The sequence below is a fragment of the Tetrao urogallus genome (assembly GCF_951394365.1).
Source record: "Tetrao urogallus genome assembly, chromosome: 13".
NCBI classification, from domain to species: domain Eukaryota; kingdom Metazoa; phylum Chordata; class Aves; order Galliformes; family Phasianidae; genus Tetrao; species Tetrao urogallus.
The window spans coordinates 15,837,597-15,865,349 of NC_136826.1; the positions used below are offsets into that span (position 1 = coordinate 15,837,597).

General features: G+C 45.8%; 1 protein-coding gene across 1 annotated transcript in view; it reads right to left on the minus strand.

The window, feature by feature from the left end:
* The window catches only part of DOCK11 (dedicator of cytokinesis 11), a gene marked incomplete at both ends in the record, with an annotated part of 70,229 nt that overhangs the window by 28,492 nt on the left and 13,984 nt on the right, over positions 1–27,753 (minus strand). Inside the window, 29 exons of the mRNA XM_079541838.1 lie at positions 2,511–2,622; positions 2,836–2,919; positions 3,378–3,524; positions 3,614–3,685; positions 4,212–4,337; positions 4,416–4,485; positions 6,455–6,573; positions 7,979–8,068; positions 9,049–9,135; positions 9,495–9,616; positions 10,183–10,306; positions 10,709–10,801; positions 10,979–11,044; positions 11,123–11,307; positions 12,327–12,403; positions 12,567–12,689; positions 13,421–13,503; positions 13,844–13,966; positions 14,245–14,454; positions 16,106–16,246; positions 18,283–18,366; positions 18,642–18,721; positions 19,179–19,356; positions 20,241–20,375; positions 22,152–22,247; positions 24,213–24,282; positions 24,748–24,830; positions 25,502–25,591; positions 25,810–25,926. Coding sequence (XP_079397964.1) covers positions 2,511–2,622; positions 2,836–2,919; positions 3,378–3,524; positions 3,614–3,685; positions 4,212–4,337; positions 4,416–4,485; positions 6,455–6,573; positions 7,979–8,068; positions 9,049–9,135; positions 9,495–9,616; positions 10,183–10,306; positions 10,709–10,801; positions 10,979–11,044; positions 11,123–11,307; positions 12,327–12,403; positions 12,567–12,689; positions 13,421–13,503; positions 13,844–13,966; positions 14,245–14,454; positions 16,106–16,246; positions 18,283–18,366; positions 18,642–18,721; positions 19,179–19,356; positions 20,241–20,375; positions 22,152–22,247; positions 24,213–24,282; positions 24,748–24,830; positions 25,502–25,591; positions 25,810–25,926 — 3,187 coding nt within the window. The remainder of the gene's footprint in view (positions 1–2,510; positions 2,623–2,835; positions 2,920–3,377; positions 3,525–3,613; positions 3,686–4,211; positions 4,338–4,415; positions 4,486–6,454; positions 6,574–7,978; positions 8,069–9,048; positions 9,136–9,494; positions 9,617–10,182; positions 10,307–10,708; positions 10,802–10,978; positions 11,045–11,122; positions 11,308–12,326; positions 12,404–12,566; positions 12,690–13,420; positions 13,504–13,843; positions 13,967–14,244; positions 14,455–16,105; positions 16,247–18,282; positions 18,367–18,641; positions 18,722–19,178; positions 19,357–20,240; positions 20,376–22,151; positions 22,248–24,212; positions 24,283–24,747; positions 24,831–25,501; positions 25,592–25,809; positions 25,927–27,753) is intronic.

A 27,753-nucleotide genomic window follows, 5' to 3' on the forward strand; every position in this document is an offset into this window, starting at 1 on the left:
GCAAATCTCAGTGCTCTGAGGACCAGTTGTAAAGTCAAAGATGGCTGACACAGGGAAAGGCAGCACAGCTCCAAGAACCCCGTGCTATCATCAGGGCCAGAGTGCAGAGCAGAGGCCAACACTGCTGGAGTGAGGGATGCAAACAAGAACGAGGTGCCAAGTGACCTCCAGCAGTTTACACAGCCTCACTGTGGGACTCAGGAAGCAGGGCAGGGTTCCAAGGAGCTGTGTGCCAGGAGCTGTGAGGCTCCGTTAGCGCTCTGCCAGCAGACACCAAGCACAGCTCCATGCAGAAGGGCAGCTCAGTACCTAACCATCCTGGTGAACTGACTTGCACTCTGCATCTCACACAGATTCGGGCTCTACCTATGCTGTGATCAAAGGGGTGGCTGCAATGTGGGTACATCATTGTCACTGACTTGCCCAGATAATGCAGCGGAAAAGCGACAGAGACACAGATTTCAGTGCGGTTTGCATGTGCACTCAGGCTGCTACAGATGACCTTGCCCTGACACCCACCATTATCTCTTTCAGGCAGCCTATATGTCTAATCAGAGCCTCAGCAGGCACTGTTTGACTGTTGCATTACAGCTCTGAGCCTCGCAGAGGGATAACCTCAAAGCTGTGCGCTCCTCCCCCAGATGGTTCAAACCCTGTGTGCTCAGCTCTGATATGTTTTTGAAAAGCCCACAGGTGTGAAAGCTTTTCTGTAGTGCACACACACAGCTTTGGAAGTCCCAGCCAAAGGGCTCCAACAGCACTGTTTCATGCAAAAAATACTTTCAGATTGTTGGCTGATTCATAAATTGCCCTTACTGGCTTGTGAAAATCTGATTCAGAGGAAAGAGAAAGCAATCTGGAGTATTATCTAGCTTTCACTGTTAGTCATGTTAGCAAATGCCCAAGTGTCACATCATGGTTACTTCATTAGTTGGATACAAGCTAATTGACTGGAGACTGAATATTTTATCTAATTTGACATTAGAGGACTCAGTCATCCAAGTTGGACCCCTGTACTGCTCCACAGCACATGCAAGTATCTAACTTGCATGTAAAAAGAAAAGGAACAAATATAAAGACAGCGAAAGTAAGCAGGAGTAAGTAAAATTTCTCCAGGCTTGGAGAAATTGGACAGTGTGTCATGTTTTAATGTTTTCCCCAAGGCACTTGCTTAACTTGCAACTCCTGGCAATCTCGTGGGTTCTTTGCTCGAGCACAAACACCTGAGGATATTTTAAAAACAAAACCTCAACTGGCAGGTCCTAGTCACAGTAACACAGAGGAGGAAAGATGAGCTGCTCCTACAGCTTTTCAGTTTCACCACTGCAAACACAAAGGTGAATGTTAACGAAGGAAGAGCACTCTTGTGTTAACATGCTGCTAACAAGCAGAGGAGAGGCACCATAGTTGTGTGCTTTTCTCTATCTCAGCCATTTCTAGCAGTGCACTTTGTTAAACTATGCCAGTCAAGTAGCCAAAGTGATGTAAGAGGTCAGCAGCTGGCCCAGAGGAAGCTTAGAGCAATGTCTCAGAGAGACATACCAGAATAAAGGAAAACTGAGAGTTATTGCTGCTTCTGCTACCTGGGAGCAAAGATAACCCCTCTAGGGTCTGCATGGCTGCACCTGGGGGCACACCCAGACATTCCCTCACCTCTACCAAAATAAATCCACAGAGCTTTCACATGGGGAATTCCAAACCTTACTTTCCTCTGTGGTACTTGGCCAGCCTACTTGCACCCAGAGCTGGCAATCTGTACTGTATTTATCAAGCACAGGTGAGAAACTATAACCCAGAGAGCATAAAGTTCTGTCTGTAGAAACCTCAGGAGACTGTTGAGGTGTGCCCTGCACTCAACACAGTGGTTGCATGGCTGCAGCCATCCAGATTTGCACGACACCTCAGTTTAGGCACTTGCAAACCTCGTTTGCCATGCAGAGAACAACACCAGGAGAGGAGGAGGTGTGGTGTGACAGTGAGAACAGGCTGGGTGTGCATGATGCCACTGTATAAGCATGGTATGCATTGAGGATTGGCGCAGACTCAAGACTTTTGCTGGCTGTGTTCAGCCCAGGCTTGAGCACAGCCCTAAACTTGTTCAAACTGAAAGCAGAAAGCCACAGAGAGAGCTGACAGCAGAGCAGTAAATGCAGTCTGTTCTCCTGTACTGCCGTTTGCTGTGACTCTGGCTGATGGGACACCCTTCTGATGTTGACAGTACGAAGGATTAGACTTGCACAATCTGTACTTACTGAAATAGGGGCAATTTCTTTTGGATATTGTTAATCCTTTGCAAACCTAAATGTAGGAAATACTGTACGGACTGATTGCTGACCATTCTGGAGCTGACTAAGGTAACACTGCCAGACCAACATCTTATCTTGAGGTTAACATCAGACAGACTAAACTGGGCATACTTTCCTTGACACTAAAGAGAGTTATGTCTGCTCTGAAGCCATCGAGAAAGACAAACCATAGCTTTCTAGCCAGTCCCTTGAGAAAAGACATACCTTGAGCTCTCTGCAGCTTGGGTTTGGAAAAGGTCATCGGTAAGTTCAGAGGAATGTAGTGCTCATGATTGCAAATGGTTTGAAGAAATTCAAACTTGTATTCAACCAGCAGCTGAGAAAACAAATAAAACCGAACAAACACAAAATATGTTTTCAGCTTGGCTTATTTGCTTCTAGTTGTGTTTCTTGCACAAAGACTGGGGAATCTAAACAGCATTCAGTGCAACTCTGTAATTAATGGCAAAAATTTCATGGTATGAAATTATCAATACAGAGCTTTGATTGATGCAGACACATACAAGCTTCCAAGAAATGTACTACTTACCTTAGGGTCTTTAGGGCTGAATCCAGAAATGTAATCATTGATCAGGTTAAAAACAAACCCTCTGTCCATAAAGGTCAAACAGCGCTGCAGAAGACATAGTGGAACATCACCAATCATTAAAAGAGAAAGCAATCCCCCTAAATCAGCTCCATGCCACCACCCCACCAGCAGCCAGATTTGATCTTCCAGACTGCTGCTGACTTTCCAAAATTCACTTGCTCCCATTTTTCCAACATTATTTAGACGACCTCTCTTAAATCTCCAACAGACAACAGAAATGTGTAAAATGAGAACATGTGTATTTCATCTCAGGTTTTGAACAGTTGCTGGGCAGGACTGAAAAGCCTAGATAGCATGTAGAGTGCCACAGTCTATCAGAAAGATAAAGAGTCTTTCCTAGGAAAGAAGGAAACTCCCTGAAGTTTTTATCACCAAAGAGACGTAAGGGATGAGATAGTACAGACACGTATGTTTGTTTGCTACTTATTTCTATATGCATATAATTCTGATTAAAGCCTGGGAGAATGAAAGAAACTGCTGACCTTCAGGAAGTTGGCCAAGCTAAAATTGGCATTTCGGGATTCTTCAGGGATTTCATTGTAGCGTATGGTCACGTGAGGGATGATGGCAAGCAACAGTGAGTGAAGGGCGTGCTGGTAGGAGGCTGGGAACCGCTGGGCCCTGGGCAGCTGAAAGCAAAAGTGTTGGGTGAAAAAATTCACAGGAGAGTTTGTTTGCGGTGGTTCTGTAAAGCAGCATTGAACAGATTCGTTTTTACCTTGATTTTGTTTTCCTCCAGTAAGTATATTGCCATGGACTTCGCCAGTGCTTCAAAGAAAAACCACGAGTACTGGAACAAACAAAAAATACTATTACTTTTCTCAACAGGAACGAACACGCTGTGAGGGGAAAAAGCAGTGTGGGAGGGAGAGTTTGCATTCAGATGGCATTTTGAAAGCATGGCTGTGCTCAGCAGCCAGCTCAGCGTGGGAAGGACCTGGAAGCACACTTTGCTACCTGGGGTAGGAACAGCTCCAACCCCTTGCACCCTACAGCACCCTGCAAGGAGCCAGCAGAGTCTGGGGGGCCAGCCATGCCCAGAGGAGCAGCAGCTCAGTTTTCTTCCCCTATCTGGCTTGAAGAAAAGAGGTAAAATTGGCAAAATGGAAAGCCCTTGCTTATGGCTGGCCGTGAGACTTAACACAGTGGGCTCCCTGCAAGAATTTGTCTTTGTTGTAAGGGGACACAGACACAAGGAGCCGTCCTGGTAGCTTTGCTCCTGTGGTGGGGTTGGATGGGTGGAAATACTGGGCTTTGTATCAGATCCCCTTTTCTTCCCTTCCACCTCAAGCAACAAAGCACTGCCTGTACTTCACCTTGAGCAGTTTATTGATGGCGAGAAAATCTGCTGATTGCTTCAAGATGGTGGCCATGGAAAGGACCAGGATTTCATGAGTCATCTTTGCCTGTGTCACACTGGGTTTCTCAGCTCGGAAGACGTACTGGGAAGCAAGAAGGAGAGTGTCAGCAGCGTGCCTGCTCCAGCACGGAGCTGCATGGAGCAGCGAGCCATGACTGACCTTTATGAAGGAGCGCAAGTAGTGGTCTAGGCCTTCCTCGTGGCACTTGGACACGATGTGCAGAAGAACCCTGGGGAGAAATGTGTTCAGCACACAACGTGAGGGCAAGTTCCTCCCACACGCAAAAGTAGACATTGTGTGTGCCCTATCCAGCTCAACCCAAAAGCCTCATCACTGGTTTTTCAGCCAGTATTTGCAGACCAAGGTCCTTCACAGCTCCTGTGGCTGCACCGTTCTTGCTCAGCCTCCCCACTGAGCACTCAGTGCTGAGCATCCAAAGCCTCTTCTCTTGGTGTCACCCAGCCCCGCTGCCTTCAGTGCTCAGTGCTCCTTGCACAAGGAGGTGGAGGACTCCCTGCAGGGGACACATCCTACTCTTTATGCATGCCAGCATAAAAGCCTGCAGCTACTTACACCCATATTGCAGTGAGCACTGGGCGCCTGAACAACACTCAGGGATTAGGTAAGTCAAAAACAAAAATATGCAGTTCATCTGCTCTCAGCCAGTTCTCTTTGGCTGGTGTTGCCCAACAGTAGATGCATCTTCAGAGCAGCTACATGGAGAACAAACTCATTTTTGCCTAATGCACATGCTGCAGATTCATCCACACTCTATGCTTCATGGCATAAGGAGTTTCTCCTCATCATGAGCCCTGTCCTAATAATGGTATGAGTGACTATTACAGCTGTAGCACTACATCAAATAAATAATAATTAAAAAAACCTATGCAAATAAACAAAACAAAAAAATCAAATAACAACTCAAAATCTGCTCAGAGAAGTGGGGAAAAATGCTCTATGGTTGTTATACTCTGAACCCCCAAACCCTATACTCTTCCTGAACCCCCAAATTTACTAAATCTGAAAGCTCTTTTTTACTGAACTAGGATATGTATCCTCTCTTGCTCGCAGTTACACACTTTGGATTATTTTCAAGCTGTAGTCTGGCAGTTCACTGGGGACACAGCCCCTGGAGAACATGCCAGCCCTCTGAAGCACTCCAGGCAGCTGATGAAGGCAGCCTGGTTTCCCAAGCCAATATCAGAGATTTACATTCCAGTCCAGGTCACAGAGAACAACAAACTGTTGCACACTGTCACAGACCCCACGAGCCAAACCACAGAGTTTACAAGCCGTTTATCAGATACGGCGGCTTTTCAAATTCCACTCTGAAATCCTGGATAGGGAAACAGTTGTCGTTAACGGAGAGCTACTGACAAACTGGAAAGGATCAAGCCAAGCTTTGAAAAAATGAGTGGAGGGACACATGGGAACTGATCAACCAGGAGGAGTCCTCTGTCCTTAGCAGAGTGGGAGTGTGTGCCTCACAGGAGGAGTCCCCGCAGCCCATGTCACAGGACTGTGACTACAATGGGTCCTTCATCCTTGGGGACCCAGGGCTCAGTCTCTGACCTTTCGTTTCACTGGAGGGAAATGCTTTTGGCTGCACGTGTCCTGGAGTTGAAGCAAGACCTCCATGGAGTGGCATGCAGCATCCCCCTCTGCACTGCCGTACGGTGGAAGTGTATGTGTTTAATGCACCTATCAGTTTACCTGCACGGGGATCTCAGGACAGAAAAGTGCTCTGGCAGCTCGAGCTCCACTGGGAGCAGCAGCAGGGCACAAGGCAGCACTGCCCTCTGGGGGCTGAAGGCACTGCCGAGCAGCGCTGCACAACAGCAGCAAACCCCACTGGGCTGAAACTTCTGCAACGAAGCCTCTGAGCCACAAATAAATCAATCAGTTCGTCCAATCCCTGCTCCCGGGTTTGTCCCCTCACCTCCTCGCTGTCCCCACCACTCCTTCTCAGCTGTTGTCTTTAAGATCACACATTTCCCTCAGGCAGCTCCCAGACCCCACGCTGCCTTGTGCCACCTGGACGTGCCATCCCAGTGCTTTATGCACAACCACACCAACAGGCAGCAGTGGACAGCCAGCACTGCCACTTAGCACCCTGTACTGGGAAACCACCTTGCCTTGCACTGTAATTTGTGGCTTTGCATTTGCAACCAAAGGCAGATGGTTTACCAGATACTCACATGGTGCAGTTGACAGCTACTTCATCTTCCTGGGTCACATTTGTAAGGACTCTAAATAGTTGCATAAGAATTACAGGTAGAAACTGAATCATTACTTGGATCTCCATGGCGTGCAAACACTAAAACAAATGTTCAAAACACAGACACTTTTAGTTCAACAATTTGCAGATGTCAAATATTTATAGTCCACAGACATTTCTGGGGCAATACAACAGGCATTAGAAAATGCTTTGGGGTGTGGATGTCAGACTGCCAGAGGACAGGGGGACTTGGACACCGAGCAGTGCTCACTGCCTGCTTCCAACTGATGGATCCCAGCTGCATGCCCTCAGGGAGCAGCGTGAATCACTCCTGGCAGGTATTAATCTTGCTCTCAGATGTGCCAAAGCAGCTGTGACTTAATTAGAGGTCACATGCTACAAGCTGACCCCAATAACCCAGAACTTAAGGCTGAACTTTTGCTGCCAACTCTTCGTGCCATTTGATGGGATGAAGTCCCATTTTCCCAAATGATTTGCAAATATCTGATGCCCAATAGCTTGCAGTGAGACTTTTCTCTAGAGGTCACAGTTTACTATTGGAAGTGGGATTTAAGATCTGGTGAAGGTCAGGATCATCTGGTGCATGCAACATTCACCCGTCACATAGACCTCTTTTGCCTGAGTATCCTGATGTGAGTCCAGAAAAGACGATGTGTTTCATTTTCAGTTTTTAAACTGCAAATCTAAATCTTAAATCTGTATGTAAATATTTAAATTACTGAAATTACTGATGTCACAGAAGTAAGAAGCTCCCACTTGTGGTCAGTATGAAAATGTCTCCCTGTCTGCAGACTGCAGTGAGGTCAAAGCAACTGCTCTTTTGGTGCTTGGCTCCCAAACCTGCCATATTTTTGCTTAGGGTATTTGTACACTATGTGAAACACACCCAGTAACTCTGTGATGATAAATCCCCACCACTGGAAGTGGAGCTGTTGCTACAACAGCAATCTCAAACACAGGCAGCTTGGAAGGAAGCAAGGATGCTGAAGAGCCAAGGAACACAACCCCTTCAGAAGCCTTGCTGGGCCTCTCCAGTGCCCTTACTCATGCTGCAGTGAGTGCTGAAAAGCTGAGTCTGGGGTCACAGCCCATCTATGGTGAAGCTTCACCAAGTTACAAACTCACTGATCTTTTTCGGCCTGAAAAAAGTCCTGATTTGAATGGATTTATTCCTGAAAGAGAGGAATCGTGCTACAGCATTAGAAGTTTCAATTGGATGTAGGGCAACAGGGGGGGAGCATACAGGTTTGCTGGGAGGAGGCTGTGCCATGAGCACAGCTGGGTGATGCTGACTTGTTTCATCTCCTGGGAAAGGTAGCAGGAAGCAGCACACAGACAGCAGAAGGTCATGTCAGTAAGAAAAGGTAAGGATCTTGCACAACCGATCCCAGCACTGCCCAAGTGTGTGTTCCTGCAGAATAGGGCTCCAGGTATTTACTGATGATGCAGAAAAACATAAAGCTCACTGACAGGCACTGTTCACCTTCAGGTATTTAACAAGCTCTCCAGGGACTTCCTTCACACCTGCCTGAACCAGCTGGCAGTACTGGAAGAATTTGTGCAAGTGCATGTCCTGGAAGAGATGAAAAGCAAGTTCAGTGCAGTAGCTTCAGTCTTTGTCAGTCCCTGCTTTCTAGCTTACACCTGAAACTCCAGACCCACAACAGCAAGCTAGGATCACGTCCATAGCAAGCTCCCTGTCATTATCACTGGTACTTTTTGTTCCCCAGCTGCCACTCCCATCAGGACTACAGCACTGCTTCAACTCTTAATGATTGCCATTACTTCCCCATTCTTCTCCCTCCTCCTCCCAGGCTAAAGTTAATTACTTAATCCCAAAAAGGATCTGGGAATGTACTTTGAAGAGAAGTGAAGATAAGGTGCTGTAAAAATCAGTAAGACTGTAAAACAGGTTTAGATTATGCTGACAACAAGTTGCAGTGAATGTAAATGCAGCTGATCACATCCAGCACAGGACAACAAGCCCTGCCAAGGGCATTTCCCTATGGGCAGTGCAGACAGGCAGTGCCCTGGAGCATCTGCTAGGAATCTTTGCTGCACATCACATGAAGCTTAGGAAGTCCATCACCACTGAAAGTCAGCAGAACACTTAAGGAGTAGGTTAAACAGCCTAAACTGGTTTCAAAGGGAAATGAGGAATCCGGTTTTCTTGTGAAAAGTGTCTGCTGTAGTCAGAAAACTTCTTTTTCGTATGGCAATGAACAGTCTAATGTTTGGGGGAAATCTTCCATCTCCACCAGTTATTTTCCTTTCCATGGCACTGAAGCAGTTCATTTATTCAAATGTTTCCCTTGTCCTACCAGTTACAGAGCCACTGGCCAAGATAACACCAGCACCTCCCAGTGCTCATTCACTCACACAGCTGTCTCATCACACCCAGGCAAAGCAGAAAACCCCAGCAATGAATCCCAGACCTGTGCTAGGGAAGTATCACAGCACTGCTCTGCAAACAGCAGAGAAGCAGCAGAGATACAGCAAATCCTTCATCTGCTTTCGTGTTATAAGTCTACACAGATAACATGCTCAGCTTACCTGGGTGTAAATGGTTGAGTCCAAGTGGATTCTGACTTTAAAGAGTGGCTTTGCTCCATCCACCCACTTTGCATCCACGCTGGACTGCTGTGAACAGACAACATTCATGCTCTTGGCTTCAGACTGTGGGAAGAAGGTGGTTGTGTGCAGGCAGACAAGGGGTCAGAAGGTAAGTTTGAGGTGGAGCAATGGGGACCCCCAGTGACACGACTCAGCCATGGGCAGAGTTGACCACATGAGAACATGCTCACAAAACACTCTCCTGCTGTGCACCACGCGCAACAGCCCAGTCCAACCTATCACAAACTGCACCAGTTTGGAGGGCTACACTGCTGTGACGATCTTTCCAGCCACGCACAAGCAGAAACCCAGAACCTGCGGGGGCAGCAAAAGCTCAGCTTTCTTTTTCCCTTAATGTTTAAGCCCATTTTTAATGTCTTCCCTACCCTTCGTGATTCTGTGTCCCCAAGACCCAGGTAGCCAGGTGGAAGGTTGGATGAAACAGGCAAATGCCGTTCCAGGGTGACAATCCGCCCATCCTTCAGCAACGGGACCCAAGCGTATCCCACTGCAGAGGCAACCAATGGACAAAGTTAGCAGACACACAGTTACTTCGAGCTCCAAAAAGAAATGTATCTCACCCTACAAAAATCCAACTCACAGTTGTGCAAGTGGCTCCTACCAGACAGGGATCAATCATGTCAGCCTTGCTAAAACATATTTTACCTGCTGACTCTGTGAACAAAATTCAGCACAACGGAGATCAGGAATGGGTTTGAGGAGCAGAAATGATGTGCAAGCCTTGAGCAAAGTGGCAAAGGTCCTTTAGTTGCCCAAAGACCAGTTGGAAGGAGAAGCATCCCAACCAGAGGGACTTCAGTCTTCGACACATGCCCAGAGTTGGCAGGAGTGGCCCCTGAGGCCCTGATCTTGTGCCAAGTGCTTGATAGTGACTTGACTGACAATTTCCCCATTCATACGTGAATGTTTGGTATCAGCAGCAAAATTTGAGCTTTCCTATACACAGCTTAAACCCCCAGTTTCTCTTAGGATGCTCCCATAAAAGAAAACATAGATAGAAAAGTGTAGTCAAATATTATGCTCCAGCAGAAGTAATGTAAGGGGTGAACATACCTTGAGTTTCAATGGTGTCCTGTTTTTTCGATGTTGCCTTTGTATTAATTTCACAGCTGACATGATAGAAGGTGAAAAGCAAATGATGCTTTTGATGGAGGTGAATTGGAAGCTCAATTTTAATCTAAAATGATATCATGATAGGTAAGGCTGTGTTTTTAATCACGGAACAATACTTTACGTTCTATTTCATTTCACAAATGTTACATTTTATGCAGTTACACAAGACAGACTCCTACCATCTTAAATAACTCCCAACTACCATTTTCAGCACATTTGCACATTACTTATTAATGGTGATGTGTGACTGGAGTGCACAAAGCGTGACAGTAAAAACAGCACAGAACAAACTGGCATTAAAAATTGATAAAATCTCTGGCTCTGCTGGGTTCTTCTACTGAGGTGCAAAGAGATGATGTTTGTTTTTTAACCTGTATTTCCCCCAGCCCTGGAAAAAGACGTATCCTGAAAAGCTGCTTGGCTTTGTAGCACCCAGGAAAGTTTATTTCCCACCATTTTGCTTTACCTCATCATAGAACTCTGGGCTCTGGTTGTGATGCAGCACAGCTGCATACGCGTTGGATGTCAGGAGCTGGCCTCCAGGTTTGCCATAGATACACTGGAAATACAAACGAGAAGCTTGATTCAGGGTTGCTGTCACCCTAAATTAGATGACCGAATGGAAACAGTGAGCATGGAAAATGTTTTCCTATTGTTCTGCTCAGCCTGGCTGGCGTATGGTACAAAGCTGCAAACAAACGTCAGCCCCAGGTCACTAGAAATAAAAGGTACCCACCTTTAATGGCCTGGCATCAGCTTCATCTGAATCCCTGAACTCAATGCAGACAGCAATGTTCCTCGCCTGAATTAGAAGAAAAGAGGAGGATGAGCCACATCCACAGGTCAGCAGCATCACTGCAGAGCCCACCAAGTCACTCACCTTTGCAAACACCTTCTGGTTCTCATACTTCAGATGCAAGGGATACACATACAGGTGGTTTTTGTAGACAGTGAAGGGATAACAGTATTTTGCAACTTCTGGGACAAGCTCCTCCACTTCAACTGCAATGTTCTCACAGCTCTTCTCAAAAGGCTTTATAGGAATATAAGAAGCTGTCACACAGTCTGAAAGAGAAGGAAAGGATGAGCACATGGTGCACAAACATGGGTAGCACAGCTCATGTGTCATGAAATTTTCAGGTCTGAAACTGCCATTGCTCCCAAGGACTCAGTTCTCTCCATACCAGAGGGCCACACACGTGAGCAGGCAGCAAGGTATGGCTCACTCCATAAAAATAATTTGGGGGGAAATTCTCCTCTCAATCATGTAACATCTGTTGCTGCACTAGCAACACTGAGAAAAGATGGGTGCCAGGAACCACAGGGCTCTGCTCTTCTTGCCAGAGGGGACTGCAGAAGTGTCACTTTGCTGAAGCTCTGGGGAAAGTCAAAGGGCCTTTTGGACTTCCCATGTCTGGGCAGGGATGGCTGCTCTGCTCAGTACCTCCATCTTAAGACTCCAGGAATCTGACCTGTTACTGCTTTATAAAACATGCAAACACCACATGACCAAAGAAGATGGACTTCTGAAATAACAGCTTGAGACTGACTTCTCAAAGTGCACAAGTCCCACAGTGTCAGAACTTTTCCACCCTCTGCTTCCATCAAGAGAGTTTTTAACTCAAGTCATGGTGTTGGAGGAAAGGGAGAAGAAAGGAACCCTGCTAAAAAGTCTTTTAGACAGGGAAGCAGATGACAGAATCCATGACAGGATATGGGATGATCCTGTGATGTGACACTGAAGACACCACAAGTGTGGAGAATCAAACTGAACACGTAATGTCACGGATTGAAAATGTTATCTGAGCTCAGTGTAATAATGGCAAAAACAGACAGGTGGCTTCCTTTAGGTTTAGGATATGACAGCCATGCAGAATGTGAGACCCTCAGGTCACACCTCTGCACTAAGACCACATCTCTCCACAGAATCCATCAGAAAAACAAGTCAGTGGTTGTGTTGAATTACTGATTTCTTATTTCAACCCCAATATATTCTTGGTAATGAAACAGAAAAGCTCCACAAACACGCACTAACTCCCGAGGCTAGCACCATCAGCATTTATTTTCAGATCCAAGATACTTACTTGTGAAGTCCAGTGGGATGTCCTTGATGACAATATTCAACTGGGCTGGAATGATCTGCAGCTTTGTCTTCTCTGGTCTGCAATAGGAAGAAAGGAGCAAGGTGGTGAATATTGAAAATTCAAGTGCTGAGCCCATCAGCAGGGCTTTTAGTTACCTCCTGACTATTTCAGAAATTGCTATCTCATGCTTACACCCACTGCTTAAAAATGTATGTTAGAAGGCCTCTGCACCAGGCTTACTTCTTATACTCTGCTAATAGCTTCAACATGTCTTCATTCGAGAGTTTGCCACTGTCTTGCTTGTACAAGGGCGAGAATTTTCCTTCAGCATCAAGAGTGCCCTGGGAGTCTTTGAACACCGGTCTGCAGAAAAGAAGAGACACGTTCCCTAAATGATGGTAAAGATGCAGGCATAGGAAAATCAAGCTTCAGAATACACATGGCAAGCTGCACACTATCAAATCCCAGGCCACTATGACAGTCATTTGGTGTTCCCATGTCATTACTGTTACTTCTGTCAGCACCAAATGGCAATTTAGCAACAGGAGGCAGTGGCAGAGAACTGAACTTGCCTGTAGGGCATTCTTTTGACATGAGTTTTAAGGGAGTTAACACTGAAATAACAGCAATGAAATACAGTCACTATCTCCAGTTGTTCCCAAGAACATTAGTTAAAGCAGAGCCAGAGACAGAGGTGTAACTCTGCTGATTGCCTCTGCTTTTGTCCCCTCCCTGGCAATGCATGGTGCCAGGGGGTAATTTCTGCACCAGTTCTCACACAGGACAGGGTGACCCAGCCACAGGGATGTTCTGCCTCGAAATCAGTAGCTGCAGGTCAGCAGGAAGGTTACAGTCTTCCCAGCACTGTTTACTATTTAATATTTTGTTTCTAATTCTAGAGAGAGTATTTCAGGCCAATCCACGTTCTGCCTGAGAAGTCAGGGCCAGATCCTGCCCTCTGTTGCTTCCACGCAGCCTCACTGACTTCAGCAGCTTGGCCCTCAGCCCACTCAGCCACATCAGCCTGGTGCTGTCCCAGATCACTGACAGCAGCAGCTCCCAACCCAGAAAAAGCACAGTCCAAGGCCACTAACCTGGCAGCCCAGCCAAAGGGCATCCGGTACTGCCCCAGACGGCTGCACACCTGCTTGGCCACTTTGTGGACCTTCTGGGCTGTCTGAAAAACACAAGAGAGAAGGTGAGCATGTGCCACTGCTTCCATGCTGCACTGGGAAAAGAAAAGAGAGGGCTGCATACGCCAGGGAGGAGATGCTCTGTATTTCACAATGCACAGTGCTGCATACACACAGCATAGCATGGCCTGAGGAGCTGATAGAAAATCCCTGTCACTTCACACCATGCACATTTATTACAGCACAGGCAGCAGAATGTATGGAGAGCAGACTTTGCCAGAAAGCAGCTAAAGAACAGCAGGAACATCCCACGTTACAGACCACACTACTGCTCACAGCAGCACGCAGTATCAGCAAGCAGACCCCCCCACAGCCCCACCTCACCTTCCCTGGGTCTGAGTTTTTCATGTATGGTTCTGCACAGTGCGTAATGCTGCCCTGCAGCACCTTTTCCACACGGGCCACCAGGAAGATCTCCGCATGCGGGTCGGTCACAGAGAAAACACCCTACAACAGACAAGACAGGGGACTGTCAGCAAGTGGGATACCCTACTTGTAGCACTGATTGTCCTCTCCCAGAGAGGACACGGACCTTACTCTGGCAGCTACCATGGATTGGCCATGGGAGCTATCAAGGCTTGAGAATGGTCAGCTCCTAAAGAATTCTAGCTGGCGCCTGTGAGCCCACAGTAGCAATCAGGCTGAGACTGACCGAAAAATGAAGCTACTGAACAGCCACAGCCTCACAGAGACACAAGAACAAGAGGACAAAGTCAGTTCTTCACCCGTTTTATGTAGCGCAGGCAGGACTCAGGGATCCCATGCACGAGGCTCTCGCCTGGCGAACGCCCCTTCACATCCTCCACCTTGGAAGCCGATGTATCCAGCAGCATGTCACGGACAGACGGAGGGTTCAGGTCCACGTGGAAGTCTGCAGAAATCTTGCAGTTATTTTTCAGGTCAAACAATGCCAAGCTGAGGAAAAAGGGCTCAACCTGCAAATGGAATCCATGTGTCAAAAAGTGCATGGTACCAAATCAAGGTTATTCACATGCATTGCCTTCACCACCAGCCAGGCCTCCTGTATCTGTTTGTTCCATTAGTTTTGTCTATCAGAATTTTCCTGGATTCTTACAATTCATGCTTATTTGCTTTATAAATTCATAAGCCCACTTTTCCCCATTCATTATCTTCTGTTTTGATCTAATCAATTTCAAAAAAGGCTTTCATTAAAAAAAGGGAGGGAGTTTTCTATAAATGATAAACTACAAGTTTGGAGAAAAAAATGATCTGAATTACTCAGTTAGAGCTGTTTAACCCTGGTAATGGGACAGAAAGCAGCTTAAGAATGTTTATGTTCACTTGCTGAAGAATACCTCTTATTGCCTGAAGTCCATCAGCTCTGGGTGGCCCATCTGTAGATACAGAACATTCCCTTGCTGCTACACACAGGGGGCACAGAAGCAAAGTAGGTGCAAACCACCTCCCAGCCAGGAGAGCTAGCACAAGGCTGGGAATTCTATGTGCAAAATCTGCATGTGGGGAGCTGCTCTACAGCTGAAAGCTGTCTTGCACCAAGCTCAGCTTGTTTTGTAGCTATTGACCTTGACAGCACAATGCAAGTGGCAACAATACCATGTGTTTTTAGTTCAATGATCACAGAAGGTGTTGTCCACATAAAGGTAAAAGTGAAGGCTTGAAGAGAGGCTGTAGCACATCCGAGATGTTACAGCATAAGTTGGAGGCCTCAGTACTAAAATTACCTCAATACTAAAAACATGCTGATTAAGTCCAGCTCTGGGCTGATAATGTCAATCAAATAATATCAATCTGTTATCAGTAATGCATTCATCTGCTGGAAGGGACTGAAGAACAAGTTTGGTGTGCTGGTTGATCCCACCAGGACTGTGATACCATCAGCACAGACTGGTCAGCTCATGCTGCTGCCTCCCAGCCCTGCAATGCTATCTGCTGCTCTGGGCACCCTTGTGTCAAGGACAGACTCCGATGCAGGACATGGTAACAGGGAGAATGTCTTGGGAGAAAAGACTGGGAGAGAGTCGTTTTTTCAAGTCTGGCAGACCAAAGCCAGAGGAGAGATGTAATTGCTAGCTACAGTGTTCTGAGCTGCTGGCTAAGATACAAGGAAAAGCTTTTTAGGCTAAGGCACAGCTTTGGCACAGTAACAAATGCATATAATAAAGTGACTGTGAATACTGTTGGTCTGGGAGACAGGAGATTTCAGAACAGGGAAATCCCTTGTCATTAGAGGAAATGAAATAAAACACAGCAATAGGTGCCTTGGAGATGGAGCTTAATCATTTACCAACAGGACTTTCATGGGGATCCAGAATATTGCAAACACACTCCCCCCCCGTTCCCTGTGCACCTGAACCTCTGGCTTCCTAGTATTCCCAGTTCCTGGCAGACCAAGATATATTAAGGCAACTCCATCCCAAGACATATTCTGGAACACCAGAATACCAAGGCAGGCAAACCCTGCAAAGACCCTGGGCCAGCAGACAGCACCTGCCCAGGCCCCACCATAACTCATGGCAGAATTGGACTCCTTTATCCATCCAGATCAATCTGCCATAGGTTTTTGTTGCCAGTAGACAAAGCAAGAAATGCCAGAGCTCTCCTTACGTTGGTGGGTCCTCCCTCTGACTGGTCGCTGAGCTGAGCGAGGAGGTTGAGGGACAAATCTTGGCAGCAGACCACAAAGCGCCTGCTGCTCTTCTCCTCGAATGGCTTCACGTCCGGCTCCATCCCCGAGAAGTCGAGCCTCTAGACAGCAAACAAACAAATCTGGTCTCATTAAAAAAGAAAACATACCCCCCAAAAATGTTAAGGGGTCACATTACAGCCAGTACGACCTTGACCATTTTTGTTTAAGTGGTGCAAAAAGGACAAGACGTTCACAGATGAGTGCCATTTTGTGATGTTACACAAATGTGTTCAAGACATGAATTTATGAGGATGTATCAATTTTTAGCTATCTGGTTTGTAGAGCACAGAAAACTAAACCTCAGAATGATTTCAGTTCCTTCCTGCTTTGCTGTAACCCTGGGGATCTTCCCAAAACACCATTTAGAGCTTGGGGAAGAAAGTGGAGTATAAGCTGTCGTTACCCTTGGAAAAGTATCTTCCACTTTGAAGATTTGACTAGTTTAAGACATGGTCCCTGTGCCTGAAACAGAGAGAAGGCACGTGCTTTTGGGATCATGAACATCTTGAACTGAAGGCATTTCTAGATGCACGGCGATAAGTGGTATGGTTAGCAACAACAAGGGCTGCCCGCAGAGCTGGTTGGGAAATCCAAACAGCTTTGGTTATCATCACATCCTTCCTAACCCAGCACACACATGGCCAGTTATTTCCTCAGTGCCTACCCTTCTCAGAGAGCAGGCGCATATGTGACCAAAATACCATCAGCCAAGGAAAGACTCATAACCTTCACCACTCCCACTGTCATGGGAACTAGGGCCACAGTTACCAACCCCCCTAAACATCAGCACATCTCTCAGTGACAATCTGGCACAGTTCTATTTGCTTTTTCTCCCTCAAATTCTGCAAAACCTGCTTGCAAAAGTTGAGATCTCACAATCAAGTGATTTGTGCAAAACAGGGTGCAATTGTTCATCCGATTCTGAGAAACTCTTCCCACTGCTTTCTCCATTTCCCTTCTATGAGGAAAATGCACTGCAGGTGCACGTTCCTTCTCCCAGTTTCCTTAGCAGCAGGCACACAAGCATGTACACATTGCACTGACTGGGAAGGTGATTTTAGATGTCCAGTCTAAGAGCAGATCTGACTGACCCACACCACCATGTGGAGCTCTGTGTGCTTAGGGAGGGCAGAAAATCTAGCCAAAATTAAAAAAAAAAAAAGTTCTGTGTGCTGCATTGAATGATATTTTCATTTTATTATTTGATTAAGTCATAGGAAACTTCTTCAAGCTTCTCTAGAAAAACAAACAAACAAACAAACAAATACCCCACACCTAAATCTCTCCTGGATGCCTCAGGACTATCTGTCAAATACTTTAAAGAGGTGCCAGGAAAAAAGCTCATTTAGTACCATTAAACTTTTTAAAGCCTAATTACACTTCCTTATTAAACCAGGATGTTTTTCTTCACAGGTGTGAACAAGTGAAAAAAAAACGTTCCAGAAAGGGAACCAGAAACTAAGAGAGGACTTGGAACAATTCTCTGCAATTGTGTTAACAATTGCAGCTCATTCCACTGAAATCCCACAGCTGGGTCTTGGCAGAGAGCTCAGCAGAGAGGTCAAAGCTGAGCAGAAAACAAACCAAATAGTGTCCAATTCCCTACTTTGGGCATTAGAACAGTGTGTGGAGTTTCTTCTGCTTGTACCTCCCCACATGTGGAAACTCTGCAGTTCACCTCTAGCGTTACTGTTCGTTCCTCCAGATGTGCCATCTGGATGGCCTCCAGAGGCCATGCAGCACTGCAGCTCTCTTTGCAATCCCACTTCTGCTGCTTCTGCCCCACTGTGGGATCCTCCCAGAGGCCCAAACGATGAGTTTGAGATGCAGAAACAACACGATGCATGACAGAAGCCAGAAAAGCTGGAGGGAGGCCACATGGGGGGCTACTGCAAATGCTCCTTTTGTTTGAGCTATCAGGTGAGCATTGATTTGTTCAGACCTCACTGACAGGGAGGTAGGCTGAACTCTTAGTCTCCAACCTGCCAAAAAACATGCTGTATCTGCAGGCAAATGCTGTGGTTGTTTAAGGAAATAGGGGAGGCACGATACCAAGGGAGTAAAACCTCACATTTGCCAACAGGGGAATGTTTACCTGGACTTCTGGGTCAAAAGAAAAGAGGTTTTGTCTTCCATCATTTCTGCTCAGTTTGTTCAGCTGATCTGTTTCTCTTCCATACTAGGACGAAGAAAAACATTGATATTACTGCCTGGCCTCACTTCCATTCAATGAAAGAATGGGAGAAAATAAAATAAATATTTTTCAGGTATCCTCTGTGGTGGTGCAAGGCTTCCCAGCTGCATCCACCAACACCACTCAGAGTAAGGCAACGCGGCTCTGCTAACTGAGAAAGCAGACAGAAGTAGGCAGCTGCACTCTGGATCATGCAGGAGATAGAAGTGGTGGAGAGAGCTAGAGATGGGGCTGGGAGAGCGATCCCTGCAAACCAATACCTTCATCAGCTCTGGATGCATGCTTCTCTCCAGGCTTTCCAGGATGTTTTCTGATTTTCCCTGCGTGCTTGATTCATCATCTGCAAGGACACGAAAAGCAGATGTTCAAAACAACTGCAGGAGCACCATTCTATTTTCCTCTGCCAGAAAGCATCCTGCAATATTTGCTTACAATAGCACAAAAATAGTTTATGGATAATTTATAGAGACTTTTCCACTTGGATGTAAGATTTTTCCATACGTTACTAATAGCAGAATGTACTATTAACAGCCTGCTAGATTTTTCCAAAGCAGAACTTCAGCCCAACTTTCCAGGGGTCTTGAAACGTTGCCATGGATTTCCCATCCAGAGGAAGGGTCATGTTTCTCTCCACTTTTATCCTTCAGAATATTGTCTGCATTACACTAAGCCATTTGGCATAGCATCCTTTGTCAGCCACAACACTTGCAATTAATCCAGAAAGAAAAATGGATGCTTCTGCAGGCACCCTGCTTGCTTCCTGCTAGAGAAGGTTGAAGGCTGATTTATGAACTGACCTTGTGCAGCTTCCACAGTATCTTTCTTCTCTTGCACCGAACTCTCACTATTGCTCTGAATGATCTTTCTCAGAGTCACCAGCCACTCTTCCATCTCCTGCTCTGTTTCAGCTGCAAGGTAGTGGCTGTACTTATCTATCGTCTTGAGTTCAAATGCATAGCGGCGCATCTTGGGACACTGAACAAAGAAGAAAGGGCAAGTTTTGTGTTACGCCTCCCTCAATAAATCAGCACAGTATTTTCTGCAAAGCTCCTCTCTGAAAAAGCGACCTGAACTGAAATGCTATGAGAGGGAAGAAGAATTACCTCACCACACAAGGACCCTCCTCAGTACCTCTGCTGCAGTAATCAGTGAGGGCTGTATGGTTGCAATCACGTGCAATACAGCTCCACTGCTGCCAGTTACTCTGAGAGTGGAAGTAAGCCAGAATGAACCACAGACATTGCACTGAGGAACAGCAGCAGGCTCCCTCTTATGTCATCAGACCTTTAATATTTACCCAGAGAAGCCAGGAGTTGGATTTGTCCAACACAATAAGTAATGTGGCACATTTAGAGGAATCTATCTTAGAGGAAAGCGGTTCAATATCATTTTCTGATCTCTGTCTTTAAACAGCACTTCCCAATGAGAAACCCAGGCAAATCTGATGCAACTTGGGCAGTACATCCTGTACACCACCAAGACATCTTCGCTTCTGCGTTAGCTGTGTTCAGAAAGATAAATGGAAACGGCTCTGACTCATCTGTGCTGAAGCAAACGGCCAAAGTAATTCAAGCTGCCGTGTACTGGCTCTGCCACACTTGGTGCTTGGAGCTTCAGCTCTGACAGGAACAGCAGAAGGCACAGCAGTGATGCACTGCTACACTTGGCTCTCAACCCAAGCTGAAGCCCAATAAAAATACCTTCTTCTATAACCTTACAGGCACTTTAGGAGTGGTACACCCGAAGGGCTGCACATTTGGGTTAGTTGCTAAGCCCTTTCTTTCACCTCTCAGTGTCACAGAGTGAACATTTCCATCTCTGAGCTTGCAAAGCATAAGCCCAGGTACAGGCACACCTACCTGGACCACATCATTACAAGCATCCAGGAAAATACAGCCTTTGGATTCTTTTGAAATTTTCTCATCTTTGTAGGAATTAAGAATGTAGGAGCCATCCGTGAGTTGTGACAGGTAAAAATATCTCCTCTTGAATACCTGCAAAAGTATAACATCTCACTCATGGAAGTACTCACTCTGCTGGATATCCCAAGCAACAGTCTCAGTTTCTGCCCTCCTGCTATTGAGAAAATATTGTTAACAAGAAGCACTGATGACCCTTGAGCGTTGTAGATGCACCCCTCTGAGAATGACTTGGTTTTGTAATGAGAGACTTTGTCATCTGCTTTAATTTTAATGTCTTTGTTGTTATTATGAGTTTGTCCATCCAAAGCAAAGCCCCAGGGCTTCTAGCTCATCTCTCAGCTGGCTTCAGCCTCAGTTTGTGCACATGGCAAATCTAGATCAGTGCAGCACATTCATCCTGCCCTCCAGCACGTATTTCTAGAGGTGTTTTTTTTTTTTATAAAGACCTCAGAATTACAAAGTAAGCCTCCAGAAGACTTCAGAATAGACACGTGGAAATTCCTAGCCCTCAAATGCAAGCCAAAGAATACTGCAATCCATACAAGTGCTCGTGGTTTCATTTACTGTGGTTTTGTGTGGCCATTTTTATCTAACACGTTTGTTTTCATGAACTGGCTTTGGCTTAGTGTGTTCAGTTCCCACCTCAAATGCAGTAAGTTTGAGAGAGATACCTGCATGTTTGAATTATGGTTATGAAGACTGAATTAATTCATTAGCCAGCACACTCTCCAGCTTTCTCTCAGAACACCTTCCTTCACACTTCTCAGCCCATGGGCACTGGACTATAATTCAGGAGAGCATTCTGGCAGCAGTTAAGACAGCACCATATGCTGGCAGGTGTGTGAGGCACGGGGTGCATCTCACAGTGGCTGGATATCACTCAGCAGAACCACGAAGCACCCCAGGGTGAAGCAGCACTGCAAAGCTCTAAGTGTTCCCACTGTTCTGAATACATGGAATAGCTACAAAAGAACATTTGTCACCCCAGATGGGAGACTACCAGTAATTCTGTGCCTCCATCACTGCTGACACAATCACATGTTCAATAAAACCACTTGCTCGCTTGCACAGAACTGTGCCTAACCCCGCTCAATGATATCCTCTGGCATCATTTAGATAAGTAGCTTGCTGCAGGAACTGTAATTACCAACAAAGCAAGGAACCTCATTGCAGCCATCCCTCAGCTGCACAGCTGAGGATAACTACACAGTATTCTCTCTGCGCTGTAAGAAGGCAGCTGCATGGTGGAACATAGGACAGGCTTCTTGCCATGGCAAAAACCTGTAGTGGAACTATTAAAAATTTCCACTGCAAAACCTAAGCAATGTCAGGCCAGATTGTGTGCAAGGGAAAACAAGAGACAAGGCAGCTGTTGCTTCGAGGTCAGTAATGCTCTGTCTCCTCAGTGACATCATCCCTGCTTTTAGAGCAAAGGCTTGTCATTTCAATTTAAAGCTGCTCTCTGTACATATTTCCTACCAGTAAGGAAACTATCAATTTAGAGAGTCTTCTTTGCAGGGCAGCTGTTTGTTATTTAAATTGCCTTCCTCTTCCTAGCCTCTGCTGCTCATTTTGAAAACAATCTTAGTTTACTTGCGAACACTTTGCCTTCTTGCTCAGATTGCCTGTTGTGATTTGAAGTGCACTGGGCTTAAATTCTGGGAAGGGAAGAACCAAAAGCTGTTTCCAGATTGCATTTTCCAACCCATCTTGGGATGCCCTGTAAGAGAGGTGGACGCACCCAAACCTGAAAGCATCCCTGCACTCCCACTGCCTTCAGAGATAGGATCTGAACTTAACAGAGGTTTTGTCTTGTTCACAATTAACCTAACACAGAATAAGGCTCACCCTCATAGTAACAGTGATTGTGCTGTTGACATTTGCTTTGTGCAACCAGCCTTGCTTTATCACACCGCCCTTCTGGGAGCACAGAGATGAGGAATCCTGAAAGAGAGCAAAAGATCAGAAAAAGAGCAGGTCAGCTTAACTGCCTCCCATGTAAAATCCCCCTGGGACACAAGGGTATGTCTGCACTGGAAAGCAATACTGTTAACCACAGCAGGATAGTTAACCCCATAGTGTAGAATGCACACTTAACATGTACAGCGTTATCCCAAGAAAATTCAGTCATCTCTTTCCAACAAAGAAACAAGCTGGTTTGGGTCACCTTTCAAAGGAAAAAATACATCTATGCTGACAGAGCTGCACAGGGGTTTTGCAATGAGGAAATGCATGCTGGTTCTTAGGCAGTATTTCAAAAAGCTGGGGAAGTAGGACATTTTCTAGATGGTCTCTTAGGACAGTTGCAAAATGCAGCACTTCGGATTCACTTCATCATTTCCTTTTTGCATAAATGAACTTACCATTTTAAATTGAGGCAAAAGAACATCAAACCCAAATAGCTGAAATGTGACTGACTTGTTTCACGTTTATCAAACCGGAAGGTTTCAAGTGACCCAGCTGCACTGTTCTTGGCACATTGGCTGGGATTTCTACCTTTGGTCCTGCCTTGTGCTCCCAGAAAGGGAGAGCAGCCCTCCACCCATACCTGGCAATGACCCCCACTAGGGACAGAAGGAAACTTGCCTGAACCTTCCAATGACTCAGCAGCAGAGGTGAACCTGGACTATTTGCACATGAGCTATCAAGGCACTGCTTTATATCATCTCCTGCATCCGAAACAGCAGCTTTTCAACTCTTTTCTTGCCAGACTTCCAATTCAAAAAAGTTTCTAATGCTTTATTTCCCTGGGTAAAACAACCCACAGTTTCTCCTTCAAAAAGTTTCAACTTTTTTTCATCCAGAGAATCAAGAGAATTCTTTCACATGAATTTCCATTGCATATCCTCATGTAAATGTTCTGTCAGGAAACTATAACAGAAGCCTTTAGATACGGCCAAGCCAAAAGACATAAATGCCAAAACATCTGCTAAGGTACTTAGAATACTCTCCCATTACCAACAATGGTAACTGCATTTGTTTGTGTATTTGGGACACTGATCAGAAGAAAGCAAGCTCTCCACCACGTTTGGATAGCATATCCTTGTCTCTTTACTTGTTCAGAGGCATGCTGATAAGATACCACTCAGCTCTGTCTCCAGCCTAAAGCAAATACTATTAAGGAGGTAACGGAGCAAGTGAACAACATACTACCAACACAGCCAAAAAATCAAAGCTAGATTTGACAATACATTTCCATCTAGGAAAAAGCTATCTCAGTCCAGACAGGAAATGTGCTGGGACACACAAAACAATTACTAAAAGCACGCTGAAATAACTCTTCAGAACTACAGCACTGCAAGAAAGAAACTTCCCTGTTCCTGTCTCCTCCTCAGCAGCATCTCAGTGCCATGCAGATTTTAACAGCTGGACTAAACTCCTTACACTGTAATCTAAGAATTCTTAATGCCAAGTGTGTGAATTAAACTTCCCATAGGAAAGCGCTACCCTCCTTCTGCAGAAAATGTGATATACACAGTAAGTAAGAACTGCAGATTATGAGGCAGAGCACAAACCTTTTGAAGAAGAGGACCCTGATATAGTTGTATCTATGTGCATCATGTGGCTGGAAACCAAACTGCTTTAAATTATGGCCATGAAGAATTTTACTTAGTTTGTCAGTTGGCTTCTTTTTTTTTTCTTTCTCTCTTTCATTGCTGCACTGAATCAAGTAGAAAAGCCATGAAAAACTGGATGGCTCATCTTCCATCTAATTTAGGAGACTCTTGGCTCCGGCAGATTATCTTGTCCCACTTTCAATTAGATCAATGTCTCAGTTCTGGCCCCATGGCTGTAGTATGAAGCACCTCAGCAGAAAACCACTGCTGGGAAGTGAATTCTGACTTTGCCTTGTGAAATCAACCTTTTAACAGATCTTAGAGTAGAATATGTAAAACATTTTCTCCTTACCTCATCTTTTTCAAAGTCTTCATCGATTTCAAACACGTGGCTTGGAATCTTGTCTGGCCTGAAGGATTTGCTGAAATCACAACACATTTGAATTGTTAATGACTGGGGAACACAGATCCTCTACAGCTTTCCCATGCCAGTTACACTAGCAAGTTCTGCAGAAGATGCTAGGAGACTTCCACCCCTTAGAGCTGGGGAGAGCCAACTTCCGAGCACACATTGTGGAAGCCAAGTGCAGAGACCACGCAACTACCTTTCTGTTTTAGCTGTTTGTCTCTGCAGAGCTTTTGCTGACTTGCATTTATGCAGCACAGGGATGCAGGAGGCCCATCTGCCTTCACTGAAAGAGAAGCCAGATCAGGCTGCAAGATCATTCGCAAATTTTAATATGATTTGATCAGTGCTGTTGCTCCATTGCTGCCTCACTTCTCTGCAGGCTCTTCAGAACAGACCTACTTTGACTGTTTCTCCTAAGCCTGATCAAACCACAGCCCTGTGAACACACATTAGTATTCCAAGGGAGTGTGACACTTACCATGGCAACATCCGAAAGTCTCCTGAGTATTCCTCATATTTGTAGTTTACCACGTGCCAGTCAGAGCTGTAGGTTTTAATGCACTGGAAGGAAAACAGTAGAGCTCTTTGAGATTTACAGCAAGCAGAACAAAACCATGCACAAGTCCAAAAGTTTACAGGCTGCTGGGTGAGATAAGCAGGGTTGCTTCACTTATTTTGTGCTGCCACACAGAACTTCATAGGAAAGTTCTCAGTATGGAGAAAAAATCACACAGCATCTGGCTAGACACAGCTACTGATTTTGAATCTACAGAGCTCCAAGACTTTAAAAAAGGAGCAGTGATTTGGGAGGGGATTGCTTCCCAAGAAAGATTTCCTGCCCTCAGAACTGCAGTGCCTCTCATTCAATGCTGACCATCACTTGGCATTTATTTCCACTGCCCTTGGAGGGGAATGGTCCTAGAGAGCAGCATTTTGCAGAACAAACTTGCAGCACTCAGGATGCAGCGAGGGAAGCTGTGCAGCCCAGCCCTGCTGCTCATCTGCACCTTGCAGCTCAAGCCACACACATTGCCTGAGTACAAAACCTGATGGGAAGGAGCAAAGCACAAGATGCACAGGTGGGAACTAGCTAGTGCAAACACCCTGCCAGCAAGCAGCTCTTCCCATGCAGGAAAAGACAATCTGCAACTTGCAGACAGCAGCTACAGCAGAACATCTTGCCTAAGGGAGAAGGTGCTGTGGGCAGGAACTGTGTGGACTTTTGCCCCTACCTCTTTGACAAAGAGGCTCTGAGCTTTCTTGAGAGCATCTTCTGGCACTGTAGACTGGACAGTTCTTCTCTGCCGACTGATGACTGAGAGCTGCAGGGAAAAGGGAAAAATGGTTTCATTGCAAACTGGGTCTCCAGGGTTTGAAGCTTGTTTTGAGTAAACGCAGTGGGCCCAAATCACCAGGGGGTCTTTTCACTTTTATGTGAGTAACACAGCCAAAATCAACATGTGGCCAAGAGTGGAAATTTTCCAAGGTAAGCAGGAGATGAATGAGTCTCAAAGAGAAAAAACAGCCAGCATAAACTCACAGACACATCTTCGATCGGAAATATCAGCAGGTCCCGGAGGGGATCGCTGTAGATCTGAACTTTGCGTTGGAGAATCACGTTCTCATAGTCCAAGGGTTCAACCACTTTGGTTTTTTCCTGCAGGAAAAATAGAAGACAGTAACAATTACATATATATATAAAATAACCAATAACTAACGTCTTGTACATAATTTAGTCAGATGTCTTCAAACCACGTTACCAGTGGATTGCCCATTAACTCAACAATTGGATGCATGCACGATGCAAGGAAGCACTGGCATGCATGCTTTGCAGTGATGGAAACAAAGGGTTAAATTATTCAGGCTTGGTTATAATCTACAGGAAGAAAGCAAGTACTGCACTGCTCTTGCCCAGGCATAGTCTCTAATTTCTTAATGGAGGAAGAAATCCTCTTCCACAGGCTGCAAGCTCCAGCTCCCTCCAATATGAGCAGAGCTCAGCAGCAACACAGGCTCCTGCACCAGCATGAAGCTGTTTTCACTAGATGAGCTGATGAGAGCCTTTAGAAAGGTGCTGCTGGCAGGATGGGAACAAGCTGCCTGCAATTCCAGCACAGGAATCCTCTCTGTGGAAGGAAGATCCCTCTGGAAATGCAGGACAGCCCTCAGCATAAGCCACACCTATGGCTGGAAAACTCTAGAGCTTGGCTTTGCTCTTATTTACATTTCTGGGCAGCAAGAGGAACTTCTCCAAAATCCCTGGAGTCATCATTAAAAACTATCAGGAGAATGCCAGCACATTTTCTCTTCTATTACTTCTGTTCATGCTACAAGTCCAGAAAACAGAGCTTAAAAAAAACCTACAAAGGCAACTTCCAAAGCAGGAAAACATCATCTCAGCTTTCCAACCCTAGACATCAGCATTTGTAAGTACAAATCAGGCACCGCAGTTGAGAAGGTTACTCTGTACACTGAAAGCAAACACATGACATGCACATGAATAGTTACAATAAAAGAGGAAGGAATTTCCAATTTTATCTCTGAATTCCAGCTAAAAGTCTGCTTGTGCCTGGCTATGCTACAGATGGTTCTAACGTGGTGCCAGGCTGGCAGGTACCCAAGGGAGAGCATGCCCTTGCAGGTGGGGCTGTCCACTCTTAGAAAAGGAATGTCAGAATCTCCTTAATCATCACCAAACTTAACTGAATATTTTCCCTTGGATGAATTGTTCTTGGCTGTTCCTCCATTCCAGGCGCATACCTGGCAAGCTTGTGATATGTGCAATGAAATACAAGATGAAATATTTTCCCCAAAACACTTCAGAAATGCAAGGAGGGTACCTCTCAGACTGTGTTTCTCAGGGCTGCATCCCAGCAGCAGGATGAGATGCTGAGGCAGGACAGCATGGAGCCTGTGTGCAATCTAACCTGTATTACCAACATGAGTGATGTCTCAGGGGCAGCTGCTTTGCCCTGCTTCTATCTGTCCGCAGAGAATGTCTTACTTTTGTCTGGGGAAAGTACACCTCCTGCCCCAGGCATTCTCGCATTCAAAATGCCTATTTTCCATGCTTGCAGGAATCCAGCAAGGATTTACTCAGTTGAAACGGCTCCCTCTTAATCGCGCTTTGGAAAACTTTGCCTCACTCCTAATGCAGTCCTAAAAGAAAATTCCAGAGCTTACTGAGCAACACTGGAGCATAACAGGGAGCAGCCCACTGGGTCACAGCTGGGGAAGGGCAAGTCCCCCAAGGGTCTGTCTTGGGACCGGTGCTCTTTAACATCTTTATCAATGACATCGATGAGGGAATTGAGTGCACCCTCAGCAAGTTTGCTGACGACACCAAGCTGAGTGGTGCGGTTGATACGGTGGAAGGAAGGGATGCCATTCAGAGGGACCTCGACAGGCTGGAAAGCTGGGCTCGGGTGAACCTAATGAGGTTCAACACGGCAAAGTGCAAGGTTTTGCATTTGGGCCGGAAGAA